The sequence below is a fragment of the Notothenia rossii genome, assembly GCF_949606895.1.
Source record: "Notothenia rossii genome assembly, chromosome: 8".
NCBI classification, from domain to species: Eukaryota; Metazoa; Chordata; class Actinopteri; order Perciformes; family Nototheniidae; genus Notothenia; species Notothenia rossii.
The window spans coordinates 26,066,522-26,083,530 of NC_136906.1; the positions used below are offsets into that span (position 1 = coordinate 26,066,522).

The 17,009-nt window shown below is 41.2% G+C and overlaps 2 protein-coding genes across 4 annotated transcripts; both read right to left on the bottom strand.

Annotated features, from left to right (window-relative positions):
* Positions 1-4,559: 4,559 nt before the first annotated feature.
* On the bottom strand, positions 4,560-12,124 carry LOC307014072 (uncharacterized protein). 3 transcript variants are annotated; one of them, XM_079641766.1, is made up of 7 exons: positions 11,686-12,124; positions 9,977-10,171; positions 8,451-8,611; positions 6,888-7,628; positions 6,559-6,626; positions 6,014-6,057; positions 4,565-5,130 (listed from the first exon to the last, which is right to left on the bottom strand). In XM_079641766.1, exons 3-7 carry the CDS (start codon positions 8,548-8,550, stop codon positions 5,079-5,081), a joined length of 1,005 nt encoding a protein of 334 aa, XP_079497892.1. In that variant the 5' UTR covers positions 8,551-8,611; positions 9,977-10,171; positions 11,686-12,124; the 3' UTR covers positions 4,565-5,078. The 3 variants fall into 3 exon arrangements, with proteins under 3 accessions (XP_079497894.1, XP_079497892.1, XP_079497893.1); XM_079641768.1 differs by lacking the exon at positions 6,559-6,626 and having other exon boundaries at positions 4,560-5,130; XM_079641767.1 differs by lacking the exon at positions 11,686-12,124 and having other exon boundaries at positions 9,977-10,340.
* LOC307016156 (uncharacterized protein) lies at positions 12,097-13,776 on the bottom strand (the record flags this gene model as incomplete). Its single annotated transcript, XM_079645189.1, has 2 exons — positions 12,891-13,776; positions 12,097-12,494 (listed from the first exon to the last, which is right to left on the bottom strand). The coding sequence occupies exons 1-2, from the start codon at positions 13,408-13,410 to the stop codon at positions 12,097-12,099; spliced, it is 918 nt and encodes a 305-aa protein (XP_079501315.1). The 5' UTR covers positions 13,411-13,776.
* Between the last annotated feature and the right edge of the window lie 3,233 nt (positions 13,777-17,009).

Here is a 17,009-nt window from a genome sequence, read left to right on the forward strand (position 1 = left end):
TGGCTTGTTTATTACCTTTTTTTTTATATGATCCTGCTTTGCATTTACTATGTCTGGTATCCAAGTAAATGCCATTAGCAGTTATCAGTCACCTTCAGATCCGAGTTACCTCGAGGGCCAGAGGTTCCCCACCCCTGGTATAAGGTTTTGGTGATCACCCTTATTATCATCATGTCATTTAATCATGATCTGTTTAATTAGCCAATGCTTACATCCAAAGAATGTGTCTAGACTTTACTCCTACAGACACACACTAACAATACAAATTGAGCTAAGTAATACACTCACGAGCCACTTAATTAGGTACACCTTGCTAGGATGGGTTGGACCCCCATCTGCTTTCAGAACTGCGTTAAGTCTTCATGGCATAGATTAAACAAGGTACTGGAAGCATTCCTCAGAGATTTCACTCAATATTGACCTGATCGCATCACACAGTTTCTGCAGATTTGTCGGCTGCACATCCATGACGCAAATCTCTCGTTCACCATATCCCAATGGTGCACTGTAGGATTTGGATCTGATGACTGTGGACTGTGACATTTGAGTAAAATTCATTGTCATGTTCAAGAAACCAGTTGGAGAATATTTGAGCTTTGTGACACGGTGAGTTATCCTGCTGGAAGTAGCCATCAGAAGATTGGTACACTGTTGTCATAAAGGCATGGACATGGTCAGCACAACCCGGTATCACGGCAAGACGTGAACATGTGACGATTTACCATGATGGGAGACGTGAAGCTGTCACGATTTCGTCCCTTCAAACGTGACATTTACACAGTATTGTTAACGTGGCCCAACCAGTGGAGATATACCCGGAAATGCCAAGCAAATGCTACCCCGACGGTCGGTTGTTATTATTATCAATATTAATATAATAATGATTTCATTTGTAATAGTCACACTCAATTTCGCTAATTTTCTGTTGCCCCAGCTGGTCGGCACCTCTTTTAGCAGATACAAAGGCTATATTCATTTATTAAATCGATGTGTGTGGATGTGGAATTAACGGACGTGACGTTGCACGATTGCGTTACCAGGCAACAGCTTCGGTTCATGTTAATTTATAAACTCTTCAACTCGAACCGTAGTTATATTTTAAAACATTTTAGAAAGCCTCATGAAATATTTTAATGTACATTTTAAATTAAATGTGAAGGAATGTGTGTATAACAAAATACATCCGTCAAAAACAATACCGGAAACAGACGTAGGCAAGATCCTCGGTTATGGCTAGAAAGGATCCTTCTATTGTAAATATGACGTCACGTTCTCGTTGTAACTCTCGTTGTAATCGGAGCGGCTCGGAAACACATCTACAGCAGTAACATGATGCAACATACACATTAATGCAGCAGCAATATTAATAGAGAAACATCAGACATAATAGTAAAACACTGCAAGGGAACATTTTATTGCACCAGGAGCTATCTTGGGACTTTTACTGCGACAACGTTGACTTGCCTGTGAATAAAAAATAAACCATAGTGTTGGTGATCTACAGTGTTGTCATTCTTCTTTGAACACCAGCAAGACCGCTTTTCAACGATCACACTCCCTTTCATTGACATAATTAATAGATGGTTTAGCTTCTCACCATCATTTGCTGTGGCCAACTGATGTTAACGATCCTAACTGAAAGGCTGCCTGCCAAATTTAAACATTTAGCCACGTGACATTCAGCCGAACTCTCGCGAGAGTTTTACACAAGACGGATCCTTTCTAGCCATAACCAAGATCCTCAGCTCGGTGATTCATGGTTTAGCCGCAATGCACGTTGGGAAATGGTGTTTATGCGATGTGAAATCCGAAAACATTTAAAAAAAATAAAATAATACTTTATTCCGAGTTTGCTTGCTTTTCTCTTTGGAGCTAATCACATAACGGCATTGTAATACATGGTTCGGCTGCATTACATATTACATATCTGCCGTAGTTATCTATCTATAGAGCCCTGATGAGAAGACTTCTATACAAACAGGAAGAACTGCCGCCAAAACTGAAAACGTGACGTGGATCACAAATATATCAGCCATTTAACAACATCTTAGATTTATTTTCACACAATATGTCTCCTTGCAATATCAACAGTAATTCGGCTGACTTTTATATTGGATCCAATTGGTAGATAGGCAGTATTTACACCATAACGGCGCACAGCTGATAAACGGGCACCTATTGGTTAAAGCATGTTATTGAATTTTATTATTATTATTAACTAACAGAATAAGAGACCTGACAGGTGATGGTCAGACGTTGACCTGGCTGCACAGTCACAGAAGCTGGCTGTGTCAACTGTTCACACTTCACACCTGTACAAATACAAAAAAAAGTTATATGACAGATTATCCTGTTAAACAGCAGTATAATAAGTGTTGACTCACTTCCAGCTGCCAGCAGCAGCAGCAGCAGCAGAGAGAACATGATGATGATGACTCTCATTTCATTTCATTTCAAACCTTTATTTATACAGGTGTATCCCATTGAGATCATTGATTTCTTTTTCAAGGGAGACCTGCTCAAGTAGGTTCCACACGAAACATAAAAACATAAACAGAACAACAAAAGGACATCATACAGCACCATTTACATAACTATCCACATAAACAGGTACCAATAGCTTCCGATTGAGTAGCATCCAACCGAGCTTTAAAAACATTTAGTGGCACCAGATTGCTCAGTTTCCATTTAATTTGCAGACTATTCCAAGACAGAGGAGCTGCGCATATAAAAGCTGTCTTCCCTAAGACAGTCCTAGCAGTTGGCACATTTAATAAAACCACAGCATTCGATCTCAGGCAGTAGCCACTTACAATTTTCCGTGAGATCAGGGAGCAGATATAAGATGGAAGTTTCCCTAACATGGCTTTGTATATAAAAATGTACCAGTGACTGAGCCTCCGTACAGTTAGTGAAAGCAAACCAGCCCTTGCATATAGGGTACAGTGATGGGTTAATGCTTTACAGTTTGTCACAAATCTCAGTGCACTGTGATACGCAGCATCTAACTTGACCAGGCAATTGGCAGGTGCATTCATATAGATCAAATCACCATAGTCCAGCACAGGTCAAAAGGTCACAGTGACTAGCCTTTTCCTGGCCTCAAGCAGAGAAACAGGACTTGTTCCTGTAGAAGAAACCTAGCCTAACCCTCAGCTTTTTAAGCAGGTTATTGACATGAAGTTTAGAAATGTGAGACAATCATCAAGCCAGATACCAAGGACTCTGAGAAGACGTGAGCTCCTGATCCCCTTTAATCTCCACTGACAGTCTCTTGTGAAGGCCTTATAACTGTATCACAATGGATATTACTGAGTTTGCATAGAACCAAACGTGTTCACGTGTGAATGTGAACATTAATAGAATATCACCTCCCATCTTCAGAGCAATCTGACTATTATAACATTAGCGTTAAGAAAGCTTAATTAAATATCTGCCTCAACATAACTAACTGGATCAAAGTCACAGTACAGTCCGCGGCATCACATCATAATGTATCATATATCTCCTTATCTGAGTCAGCTGAGCCGTATCTGGCCGTGCAACACTTACAGTGTCACATACTGTATGCAGAAGTATTATTTTAAGCAACACATTACGAAACACTCGAGTCAAATGTAATTAAAGTCAGATCGTGTCTTAGACGGGGCATATCATAAACCTGTTAATGTACGCATTCAAACACTTTTTCTTTTACCAGCTGTGTTCACCTTGCAGGTGCAGCTATGTGGCTTTTATCCTGGATAAAGTGTTTGAGTCATGGATGTTTAAAGTCTTCATATTTGTCTAATTATATAGTTGACTTTTCATTCAGGAAGTATACGCGCTGCGCTGTCAGTACGCTTCTCCATGTTTGTGATTGGTCGAATGCTCCAAATACTACCCCTTTTATGTGAACGCGCACCTAACTAGATAGGCACGGCTGGCTTGAGCGATCCACTTGATAACCCGTGTCGTAGTGCCGTTTAGCGAGAGGGCGTATGTTTTGGATTAGGCCAACCGGCTAACTCAAACATATCCAGGTTAGGTTGAACCAGTTTCGTGGTATACCCCCCAGGTCTTGTCCTGACTGAGCACAGGCACCTGTAGCCTTGGCTACTGTGCTCTCAGTGTTTTGTCTCCCTGTTCCTGCCTATTGGCGTCAGCTGATAGAGGTGTTGGTTTTATCTTGTTATGCACAATGTTGATTCTTCTCTCAGAACTAGCTAAATATGGGTCTGGGGTAGAGATCTTCAGAATTGGTTTGGCATCTTTTGTGTCAATTCGTGGCACACAACATGTCTTGTGAATAAACCATCAGTTTGCCATCAAAGTTCCTGCTCTCCTCGTGTCTCTCTGACTCCTGTTTCCATTGCTTCAGAAGTTTCCATCGCATATGAAAGATTTTCACATGTTTGTAAATTATTTTGGTTTCAGTGTGTGTGTTTCACATGGGTGAACAGTATATTTATATGTTATGGAATGAAATACAATGTCAGATTAGGGGAAAGTTAGGGGAGTGCATGTTAATGTGTCTGGAGGTGGCGTGTTCCAAAAGTGTTTGGGTTTGTCTGCCGTGTGTGGGCTGCGTTCCATTTCAAATTGCCGCCTGTACAATGTATGCACCAGTCTGTGATATGCCGATGTGCAGGCCCGCCCCTCCATACACGCCGATCACACAGACTGCGTCTGCCTCTCGCCCTCATCTTGTGGAGGGAGCCTCATCTGATGCGCAAATGCGGCGCAATTGAGCGCGCCACAGTTTCTGCTGCGAGGCTCCACTAGCTGTAATCGGCTTGGTGTGTCCAGGGTTTACACACCACCCCCCCGTCGACGCTCGCGAGGGCCTCATCACATCACAGCCCTGCCGATGTGATATAATGTATAGGACCTTTTTCCTCATGGGTGTCATTCACAACAGACCAATCATGACAGTTTTAGAGAATGAGTTTGTATGGATACACTTAAAACATATTTGTATTTGTCTTGGCTTCAGCTCACTGATAACATAAGAACACAAATAGGCACAACACTTACATAGATGTTTTTTTTATATGTATTTTATTACTCCAAAATAGAAAAAAAAAAGTCAGCCATATTTAACTGGAAAAGTTTTCCTTTGGCTCCCAGGAATTTTTCCACTTCGCCCCACTGTAAAACAGAAACAGTCAATCAATCAATCAATCAATGTTTATTTATATAGCCCAATATCACAAATGTTACATTTGTCTCAATGGACTTCACAGTTTGTACAGAATATCAGTATGACAATACTGACACAGCAAAAAGTATTACTTTTTGGAATATGTAGTTCTACAGTATGTTGACAATGCTATTTCAAATGAGAAGATATACTAAGTCACTCAAAAATATCATGATGAAAGTGCAGTATAATGTATATATTTATATATAACACGTACATCATATATAATACAAGGTACATTTTTTATTTCAAAGTCAATGTTTCATTTGACCAATTCTTTGAATTTGCTGTCTTATCAATGCCCAAACATACAGCACTAAACTTAGACAACTGCCTGCAAGACTGCACACAGAAATAATACTACTTATTACTACTAACTATACTTATAGTATAATTGTTAAGAACAAATGTAACAAGTCAGTAATTACAAAAGAGATCAAATACCATCCAGCCTCACATATCAATCATTTAACCTTTAGTGATATTGATCAATGATAAACTCTATTGTATATTTTAATTTCTATTTCAATGTAGGCTACTTCCCTGCTTATGTGTTACAATCAGACAACGTTTCTAGGGCGCGATGTCTGAATGACGAAGGGCAGAGAACTTGGATGTCTTACTTTATGGCGCAAACGTCTGATAGAGCCATTGATGACATGGCTCCCCACCCCCATGTGATCAACTAAATTCAATTTACTGCTGAGGAACCCAAAATGTTTAAGTTAGTGATCTCAGGGTTGATGAAGTTGGTTGGTAAGACTACTTTGTGGCCCCTGTTCTGCCAGACCCATCAGCTACACTGAAGGAAACTTCAGATTAGATACATACCATCCAGAGCAAGACTGCCACTGCACCAACACCTCGGTATGGCCCTGAGTAAAGAAACACAGATTTTAGGTAAACTTCATTTTTTTCAAATGTCATACATGTAAATACAAAAAGTCCAGTGAAATCAAATGATAATTTGAAATAATAGTAGGTACGATTAACTCAAACATATGAAGGACTGTAACATAGTCAATAGCATTTTCCCCATCAGTTTAATATTTTGGAATACTATTATTATTTAAAAAAATATTTGTACTGCCAAGAATAGGAATTCACCTACAAAGGATTACAAGAAAAAATGTAATATACAAATAAATGGCTGGACATGATGCATTAATGCGACATGAAGCATTACACAAGTACCTCAACCTTAAATTAATAATAAATTATTGTTACTGTAATTTCAATATTTACATTAGCAGTCATGCTTAAGACTGAAACACTCCTTTTAAACAAAGTATACGAAAATCCAATAAGATAAGACTTGGTTCCACGGAAACATTATTGTCATTGTTTATTTATTTAAAAATATTTTCTAAACAAACCTCCCTGATTCGTTCCCTCAGTAGTTTTTTGTAGGGGAAAGTGTCTGACCCTTGATGAATGGGACATTCTGCAAGGAATTAAAAGATGGTAATAAGTTGAAGTTCAGCAATAACCTCCTAAACATTGCCTAACATCACATTGTGCTCAATTAAACTGTTCAAAATGGCACTGAGACTTTTGATACTGCAAAGTCTTAAACAAAACAAAAGGTGGTGTATTCTAATTGTACCGATGATTGTTTTCTCTCTCTTTAACTAATTCAATGTGCAAAATCAAACACAGTTTCAGTCGATGTAAATAAGATAATTACTAATTAACCCGCACATACCATTAATTGCCACTTTATTCCTCGTTGGTCTTCTTTTCTGTGAGGAAGACACTGAGGAGAGAGCAGGAGTCAGGCCGGAGGAGAGAGCAGGAGTCAGGCCGGAGGAGAGAGCAGGAGTCAGGCCGGAGGAGAGAGCAGGAGTCAGCCCGGAGGAGAGAGCAGGAGTCAGCCCGGAGGAGAGAGCAGGAGTCAGGCCGGAGGAGAGAGCAGGAGTCAGGCCGGAGGAGAGAGCAGGAGTCAGCCCGGAGGAGAGAGCAGGAGTCAGGCCGGAGGAGAGAGCAGGAGTCAGGCCGGAGGAGAGAGCAGGAGTCAGCCCGGAGGAGAGAGCAGGAGTCAGCCCGGAGGAGAGAGCATGAGTCAGGCCGGAGGAGAGAGCAGGAGTCAGGCCGGAGGAGAGAGCAGGAGTCAGGCCGGAGGAGAGAGCAGGAGTCAGGCCGGAGGAGAGAGCACGAGTCAGGCCGGAGGAGAGAGCACGAGTCAGGCCGGAGGAGAGAGCACGAGTCAGGCCGGAGGAGAGAGCAGGAGTCAGCCCGGAGGAGAGAGCAGGAGTCAGGCCGGAGGAGAGAGCAGGAGTCAGCCCGGAGGAGAGAGCAGGAGTCAGGCCGGAGGACACAGGAGTGAGGAAGAGAGTGAACTCAGTGTCAGTCTCGGTGGTAAGAGGTACAGACAAGTCTGATCCTGGGTCTGCGGCCATTTCTGCCTGTGTGGTACAAGGGCCCTCAGGTTCAACTGCCAAAGTCACTATTGAGAAGAAAAAAAAGTAGACGCATGGTGAGTAAATGACCAAGTATAATCCGCCATATACATTTATAATCTGAGTAATTACAGCTAAAAATGAAACAGCGGAACATCAGTGATTCTGTGTTACAATGGCGTTTGTTAGCAACCAGGAAATGACACCACTAAGGACAAACAGATGAGAATGCTGCGTGGGGTCTGGGTGCCGTGTTGGCGGGACGTTGGGGGGCTCGCTGCTCCGCCCTTTGAGGCTCGAGGAGCAGACAGTGTGAGCTGGATTACTGGTGTTGTTTCCTGGTTGCTGTGTGGGGTCTGCGAGACAGCGAGGAACTCAGCCTGAGCGCACACACACACACACACACTCACATCCAGGCTGTGAGTGTGAGTGCGTGTGTGCGTGAGGAGATCCACGGAGCCTCGGCTGAGAAAAGATAAGGCTGAGTGAGTGTGTGTGAGCCGGTACGTCACTATGCCCGTTACGTCACTATACTCAGGAAGATTTTTTTTTGAAAAAGAGCAGCATAGACAGGTATTTTCTGTGTTAGAGTTTTACTCGCTACAGGGTGTACTTTGAGGGTTTGTGACTCTGCAGACCGTTTACATGCAGGAAAAGCTTCATAACACAGAAGGGGACGGGTAATAACCAGAAAAGCATGACATGGGCCCTTTAACTGACAAAACAAGACATAACGACATATTTGTACTACTTGGTAAACAGTGATTCACATTTTTTTACATTTAAAACCAGATAACTGGGCAACTAATTTACAAAAAATGTTAACAGATAAATTGCTGAAATATAGCATGCAGATTTGTATACTTTACCATTAATAAAGCTTTCGTAAATCCTCTTTATGGTAACAAGTGCATTGTTACCATCTTCTGTCTCGATTTGCCATGGACAGATGCAATCGGCAAAAACCATTTGTGCCTCTCTTGGCAAGAAGGAGGATGGGACGCCGATCTAACATTTTCCATTTGTGGAGCTGGAACACAATGGACACAAAAAAACAAGAAATATTATGTACACAACAGTTCTAAACATTTTCACACACCTAAAGCCATTATAACTCCATTTATTTTGCCTAAGTGAAAAATGCACTGATGTGATACGTGTGCACATTGAGGAAGGCACCCCACAATTAACCAGGTGTGATTTTAGACCCCTTTTAGGGGAGCCCCTAAAAAAGAACTGTAAAAAAAAAAAAGAAGTTTATCGAGCTCGGGTTCACTTTGAGTTTTTTTTACATGGGCATAGTTATTTTTATATGGGTTAGGGATGCCAGCGATTATTCTATTTTTCGAATATTCGTTACAGTCTCCATAATCGAAAATTATTTTTAAAATTCGATTTTATTTATATATATTTTTATTATTATTTATGTATTTCTTTTTTTTCCTGGCTTAGTTTCAATTCGGCGGCGAATAATCAATTAATATTCGCCAGGGCTGTCCGATTTTGATCATGGTCAGTTTCTGGCATGCCTAATATTTGTCCATTTAACTCTCACATTCAGATATCTGAATAAGCTACATTTAGCTTTGAAACATGTCAGCAAGCTATAACCTATATCATTTCAGGTTCAAAGTTCCGCATTAACAGCACTTCAGATGTAAAGCTGGTGTTACAGGGGAATTTTTAAAGGACTGTTCGAACACGGCTCAAAGTCAGAGACTCTGGTAAGCTTAATGAAAGTGCTTTTAAGGGCCTCTTTATTAATACTAACTCTTTCCAGGTCTTGATTGTCTTTCAAGCACTATATTAATATGGGCTGGTTTTGATTCACTGACATTCTTGGTTTTACCATTTATTCAAAAATGTATATGATATTTCATTTATTTTACTTTTGGAAACCATAGTCACATAATTATGTGTTTTCTATACTATGAAGTTCCAAAATAAAATATAAAACACCAAAATGCAGGTTTTTTTGTAAGATATAATTAGAAAAACATGTACATTGAAGCTCTGATTCTAGGAATTACCACTGGCCTGAACTATGTTACTTCTGGTTAAGAAATAATGTTTTACTAAAACTGGGTGCTTGCAAGTACAAACACTATCTAACATCAGTTCGAAAAAATGTGTTATGCCTTTACAGCTTTAAATACAACGGTGACAACAATTTTGCTTAACACATTACATGAAGTGCAGTAATCGTGCACTAGTCTGTACTTCTCACATAAACTTACTTAAGAAATTAGGATTATTTTTAAAAAGTAAATGAGGGCGACTGTTGGAAAGTATAAATCAATTCAGTAATTTAACAATTTGTATAAAAAGATTAAGATCAGGGATTATTTACACACTTTTTTATGATAACTGACATCTGCAAGAGAAAAAAGCTTACCAGTAAATGTGTCGAGTCATACACTTTGTTGACACTGTGGTTTTTCTTTTGCGTGGCCTTCCACTCCTGTGCAACCTTTTCTTTTTGCTTGGAGAGTTTCTCTTTGTCGGGTTGGATGGCACCACATTGTTTGCATTTTTTACTTGCTACTCCTATGCTTTGCCTGCATGTCTGGCACACTTTTTGAGTAGGCGTCTGTAACAGAAACACAGATAATGTCAGGGAATACCAAAAATAAGAATACTATACTACAAATGTTTACAGGATTCATGTATTTTATTATATCGTGAAAAATCTTGTTAAAACAATGAACTCATGTTTTTTTATCTTTTAGATAGGATGAACAAAAATCACAAGAGTAAGGAAAACAATGTTATACAGAATCAGTCACATGTTTAAAGTGACTGTTATGAACAACCCTAATCTGTCAATATCTGGTTGATCCAAAAGTTGATGCTCCATCATCACAGAAAATAATACTAAAATCATCATTACCAGGGGTGTATTGCTAATTCTATAAGTTCTGCACGTGTGCACGCGCAGTTGTGGCTTGTTTTGAAGCTTATGTAACTACTGTCAATTAACACTCCAGCCAGAATCAACAAAGAATGGTCATTTATTAAGTCTGCATTATTGAATAAATGTGTGATTCTTACAGTAAATGCTGCACACAGCTGCGTGATAGTTAAGTGATCAGTGAAGGACCTTTATAAACTAACTCCCTCCTGCTGAGGTACAAAGGTTACTATATAAAAAGTGTGCACATGTATTTAGTATCCTATCCATGTGAATATGTTTTAAGTGGGGGTGGACCTCATGTCCTCTAGGGGGGTCCGGAGGCCCCCGTGAAGTTAAATGCATCAATCTTGTGCACTTGAGGGCAAAATTAACTAAATCTATGGATACATCTGTCAACACCCATATGAAACTTAACTGTATACATTTCAATAATAAAAAAAATGATAAGAATAATACTTTTTTTAAATGTATCTTTGTGCATATTTAACTATTTACTGTTTTGTTTTTTTATGCATTTGTTGTATGTCCAATAGTATGAATTGTAATGATTTCATCGATGTTTTAGATTCATTCGATTTTTTTTAGGGTGCTGTGTGACGTTGAACCTGCGACCTGCAACCTGTGAACCTGTATTTGTATACTACCAAAGGAGCTATTGAACCTAAGAACTTGAATTTCCGACTCCTATTGTGGAACATTACAATAATATAAAAGTGTGCCTTGGAAATATGTATTTCCATATATGGTGACCAAACTGTTTCAGACCCACTGAGATAACTTAGACTAAAGTTAACTGTGTAAACATTACATTAGGTACATTAGCCTCTTAGCCTATCCGTTATCATAGCTAGCTAGCACCAGATGCTAACAACCATCCCCGTTTTAGGTGCCGGAGCGGTGTTCCGGCAGTATTACACCCCTGGTCACTCTTCACTTAATAGATAAATAGTATTTAATATAGTTATAAAGAATGTGACGTTTGATAACATTTGGATCAACCGCATGAACCGATGGATCACATAACTTCCATGCTCACGTTAACGTTAGCTGATTCTACTTTTGGCTAATTTAGCTTTGCTATCATTATTCCTAGGTAAACATAGTAATCTTAGTCACTGTACTAGACGACAAAATAAAACAACATAATACATATCCCAAAATGAATATACTTTTGATATCTGACTACTCACGTTTATTAGCTTGTCTGGGAAATAAATGGATGTTGTCTGATGCAGTGACGAGTCCAAAACCCCGGTAAGTTAGCATTTGACCACTTCCGGTTCCCTCGCGTCAGAACCAATGAGATTTCTCCATAGGATTTGGGAAAATAGCTCGAAATAAGGTCTGTGGTCGACACAAATTTAAGAGACGGATCACGTTTTGTTCTACGACAGACAGCCGTGATTTTTGAAGAGTGTACGTGTCTGAAAAACGATGGTTGTTAACAGAAGTTGTCGAGGACGTTGTACGTCATTACGCCGCCTCCCGTTGATTTAAAACGCGCCCGTGGGTCGTAAAGGTATACAGGCTGACGCACCCGTTGATTGAAAACGCTGCTCTGGGTCGTATTAATGGGTCGGAAAACGAGGAAAACAATCGACCTATTTGGTCGTATTAGTTGGAGGACTTGTTGCGATATTTAGCCGATCTCCTGCGTGTTTTGCACTGTTGTGAACGATGTGGGCCACACAGTTTGCCTTCAAAATAGAACTGTTGTTCTCTTTCAGTTTCTGGAAGACAGAGTTGTATCTCCCATAATTCACACTAGCATTGTCAGCACTATACGCAGATATCATGTCTAGTCCCAGTCCGTTTTCCTCCAGCTTGGTGACTATCTGGTTGTGGATCGCGTAAGATGTTTCATCACTGTCATCATAGAAATCAATGACCTTCGTCTGTACTCCCAAGTCTGGCGTCCAGTAACGCACTGACAGTGGGAAGAGCTTGGTGGTCCCATGATTGGAGGCATCTGAAGCCACTGAGAAGAATGGCGTGTGGGCTGTGTAGACACACACAGATGGGGTGAACTTGAGAGAGATTCTCTAAAAACAGATTATTACAAAAATACAAGACACTACTTTACTGTTTTGATCATTATTGATTTTATATAAATATAATCTATACAATTATTTAGGCCTACATCTTTTCAAAAATCATAGTTGCTTTTTTTTGTGAAATCATATAAGGTACACAGAGCCTGGTTTCACAAAGGCACGGAAGAGCCTTTAGCCTTTATGTTTGCGTTGGCTACTGATGCTATTTAATTTCATTGAAGTGAAGGAAACGTTGACTTTTAACATAGTAGAAGAATATCAATATGATTAGACATCAGTTAGCTAACGTCAGATAAATAGCTAACACAATATTACATCCATGAACATAACTTTAAATGTACCTTTAGTTGTTGCCTCTCGTTGCTCATGTAGTGGTCTTTTGAGGACTTTGAAACAATCTTCGACAGAGGCAGGGGCAAGCACATCAGTGACAATAGCTTCTGCCTTCGTCCGACCACAGGCCATCCTCTTGGCAATGTCCGAGTCCGGATAAATCGTTGGGGCTAGCTTTATGCCACAATCTCCTGCTCGATATGATGTAGCGTGTTGGACAGTGTGATACACACTCGTCACCTCTGCAGCAGTGACTTTGTCAGCTAGACAGTCGTTTTTGGGTCGGAGGAAAGCATCCATAGATTTCGATGTCTCTTTTTGTTGGACATTTTTCTTGTGTGTGTCAGTCAGTCTGTGTCGTTTGACATCGTATTCGCCTCCATGTCCGATTGAGAAGGACGTTTTGCAAATGTCACAGAAAACCCTCTCACTATCCCCCTCAACAGCCTTCAGCCACACATATTCCCTCTCCCACTCTTTCCTGTACCCACACCTTCTCTTTTTACTTACTGGTGCTTCAGACGCCATTTTCTATAGACAAGTTCACGCGACAAAACCACGGGTAGCGCGGCATAACCCTACACAAATGCACTTCATTTCCGCCGGAAGTCTTTTGCACAGCGTCTGTCGCCGCGCGTGCGGCCGTTTGCTGTCATGACGACGACGCAAAATTTGACAACCTAGTCAGCAGTTATACTGGGGGGTGGGTGTGGCAACTGTAGCGTGCTGAACTAGTCTCAAGTAATGCTAGTTTGGCTGCCAAGAGCTCAAGAAGCTAGAGCGAGCAATTCTTTTTTGAGCAAGCATTGATTATGCGTGACATGGTCTCAATTTGCGGGACGCATGAATTGGGGTTCAAACGCTGTGCGTGCACGCGCTACGCGGGACGGGTGGTCACCCTATTGCAAAGCCATGCCATGCTCCCCACAATGCAGTTCGGCGAAGATTACAAATCTTCTACGTCACCCCATTCAAGTGAATGGGCGAAGCGTTGAAAGCATTTTTTGATGCCTGTAGTGTAGACGTAGTGGTTCCTAAGCTAAAGGAGGTTATAAAGGAAGTTTGAAACCTCCTTTCCTATCATTCTAGAGAATTTGAACGGCACTTATCATGGCTGCCACTGAGGGACTTCCGGGTCATTTCACTCCATTAGGAAGGTTCCTAAGCTAAATGGACTTCAGTCTAGGTGCACCTGGGCAGAGGCGGAGTCAGGGGCAGAGACCAGGTGCACCTCGGCAGCAGGGAGACAGAAAAGAAAACAAGGAGGGGAGCAAATGTCTACACAGACATCCACTCAAAGTCAACAATTTTCTGAAGAATGTGCTGACATGGGGGTTTAAATTGCCATGCCTCTTTTTGGCTTTCGAGGGTTAATGCCCAGGAAGCACCTTTAAGTAAAACCTGCACCAAAGAAAGAAATTAATATTAAAGCCAAGCAAGAGCGATAAAAGCAAGAAAATCACTTAATTTGTTGTGTTATCACAGAGGATGGTCTGAATACAGTATTTTACTATGAAATAATACAGTAACATGTTGTGAAATCCTGGTAATCATTTATCCTGTACATTCACAGTAATTAACTGTGCCTGCATTGATTTCACTGTGAAATTCAAAATTACAGTATTATATTGTGAACATCACAGGTAAAGACTGTAAAGTGGTAAAACAGTAATTTATTGTAAAATATTACAGCTAAATATTGTGAAATCATGGTAATATTTTAAAGTGTAGGGTTGGGAACCGAAACTCGGTTCCAGATGAGAACCGATAAGAAAACACCGGGTACCGGAACCCGGTGGAATACAGGGCGGACCTGGAGAATCACAGAACGGCCGGTCGTCAGCGGGCTGTTGACGGCCGGCTCGGTACGCTGATGGCCGGCACCGCCCTTAATAATGGCATCATGTAAGTTGCGCTGACAGGCGACAGAGGTCCACAGTTGCCCCGCAGCGAGGCTCCCCCTGCCCTCCCGTAGACAATTCACAAGCTCAGTCACTTCATAACACGAAAAATGGATCGCGGTAAATGCTCTAAAGTGAGGCTCCACTACACTAAAAAAGAAAAAGGGAAGGCACAGTGTAATGCCTGTTAATAGCTTGCCACAGGCTCAGTTAAAATAAAGCACAGCTATTGTGCAATATATTTGTACTGCATGTTTATTTTTTATTTGTAACAATTGCAGTTAAAGCTTAAAAGAATAAAGATATTTTTGTTATCCAAACGTTTGACCTCTTTTTTTTTTTACAATTTTGGAATCTAAACGGGGAATCGATAAGAACCGGAATCGATAAGCAGAAGCGGAATCGGAATCGATACATTTCAAACGATACCCATCCCTACTGGGCCCCCTTTGTCGATTTTGCTGATTGACATCTCTTTCTGACCGTTAGAGCCAATAGAATTGAAGGGGGATTTCCCCACACACACACATGGTAAAAAAAAAAGGTGGGGGCTTTGTGCATGCAGATTTGCATCAGAGCGAATCTATCTCTAGCTCTGACATCTGGAAACGGAAAAGCAGGTTTATTGCTTATAGATCATCAGAAATCATTTCAAAGGGACACAGACACATTGGATTAACCTATGGATTAACTTCAGCAGCGTTTTAATCGTTTTAATGCCATTGAAGACAACTTTTGACCAGACTACGACACAGGTAAACCATGTTAGCATTTTTAGCTACCTAGCGCCACATGTTTTGATGTCTGTTTTTGTTTATAAAGTTGCGAGTTCGTATCATTGAGTGATAATGTCTGTACCCATCAATTCTGTGTCATCTCACGATCAGATCGATGGGTTGGATATACAGAATGGATAAATAATAAGGTTTTATGAGTGGGTTTCGGTGCAGTAAATCTGTTAGCATTTTTCGCTCGTTGCTAATTCAGAGGCTCAGCGTTAGCATTGTGTTTTTTTTTTTTGAATAAATAAATCAGTTAGATGAGTTTCTTCCCGTTACATGGATATAACACATTCATAGTTTATTAAATGAACATGCCCTCAGACCAAGCGGCAAACTCTGTGGAACAGCCGGGACGCCAATACGGAAGTGGCACACACTGCAGTTCATATATTGGCCGATAGGGACTGACTGCAGAAAGGACCAATTTCCATAGACCACCATGTTAAAATGCCCAACTTTACGAGAGGGGTCTGCCTGCAGACCTCCACTCTCAGGACAGTTCCGGTGCAGACCTCCACTCTCAGGACACCTCCACTGTCAGTACAGGAAGTGTCTATTCTGACGTGTGCTAGCTAATAGTGATGCTAATGATAGCTAATTCCTAATAGTAGTATGTGTGTCGTTTGCACAGTGCTACTTATGTGTTATGTAAAGCCTGCATACTTATGTGTTTTATTTCTGTATTGTTACAGTTTTACAAAGTAAAATAAGAACTGTAAAGTCAAGAAAGAAAACCTTGCATCTTTATTGGAGGACTTTTAAATGTTAGCTAACTGTCTAGCTACGCATAGGGATACGCGCTGTAAGGGCAGAATAGTTCAATCAATCTAAGTGATGAAAAGTGATACTGTACTGATATTAACTACAATACAAGGTGTTCCTATATATATACGCGGCGGAGGTGGGGAGGTTCCAGCTGGGAACCTCCACCCCGCTGCGGGAGTGGGACCCCTGGACGGTGCGTCTTGGTCACGCTTCATATCGGCCGGCCCGGGAAGGAAGAGACACGCAGAGTGGGGGAAGTCCCCCACCCCAACGCAGCACACCCTCCCGGCCATCAGAGTCGAAACCGCAGTTCGGAGGAACCGACCGCCGGGCCGGCGCGGAGGCCCTCCGACAGTGGGTCGTGTTTGCCATTCGATCAGTGAGAGGAGAAAAATGCAACAAACATTTTCAAAATCAGTTAATATATGGATGAGTGGGGGGGGGGGGGGGGGCTGGACACAGGCCGTGGGGGGACACCCGAGACCGGGCAATGTCCCCGGTAGAAACTGGGTGAAATAGCCAAAAAATAAATAATTAATAACACCGGGGAAAATAGGGGGGAAAGTGAAAAAAGTGTCAGAAAATAGGCACTCGTGAGGCGGGCAGAGTCCCCTGTCAACTCCCGTTATATTCTTGCATGGTGTCATTTGAGCGAAAAACTTTTACGAGAACCAGGCTG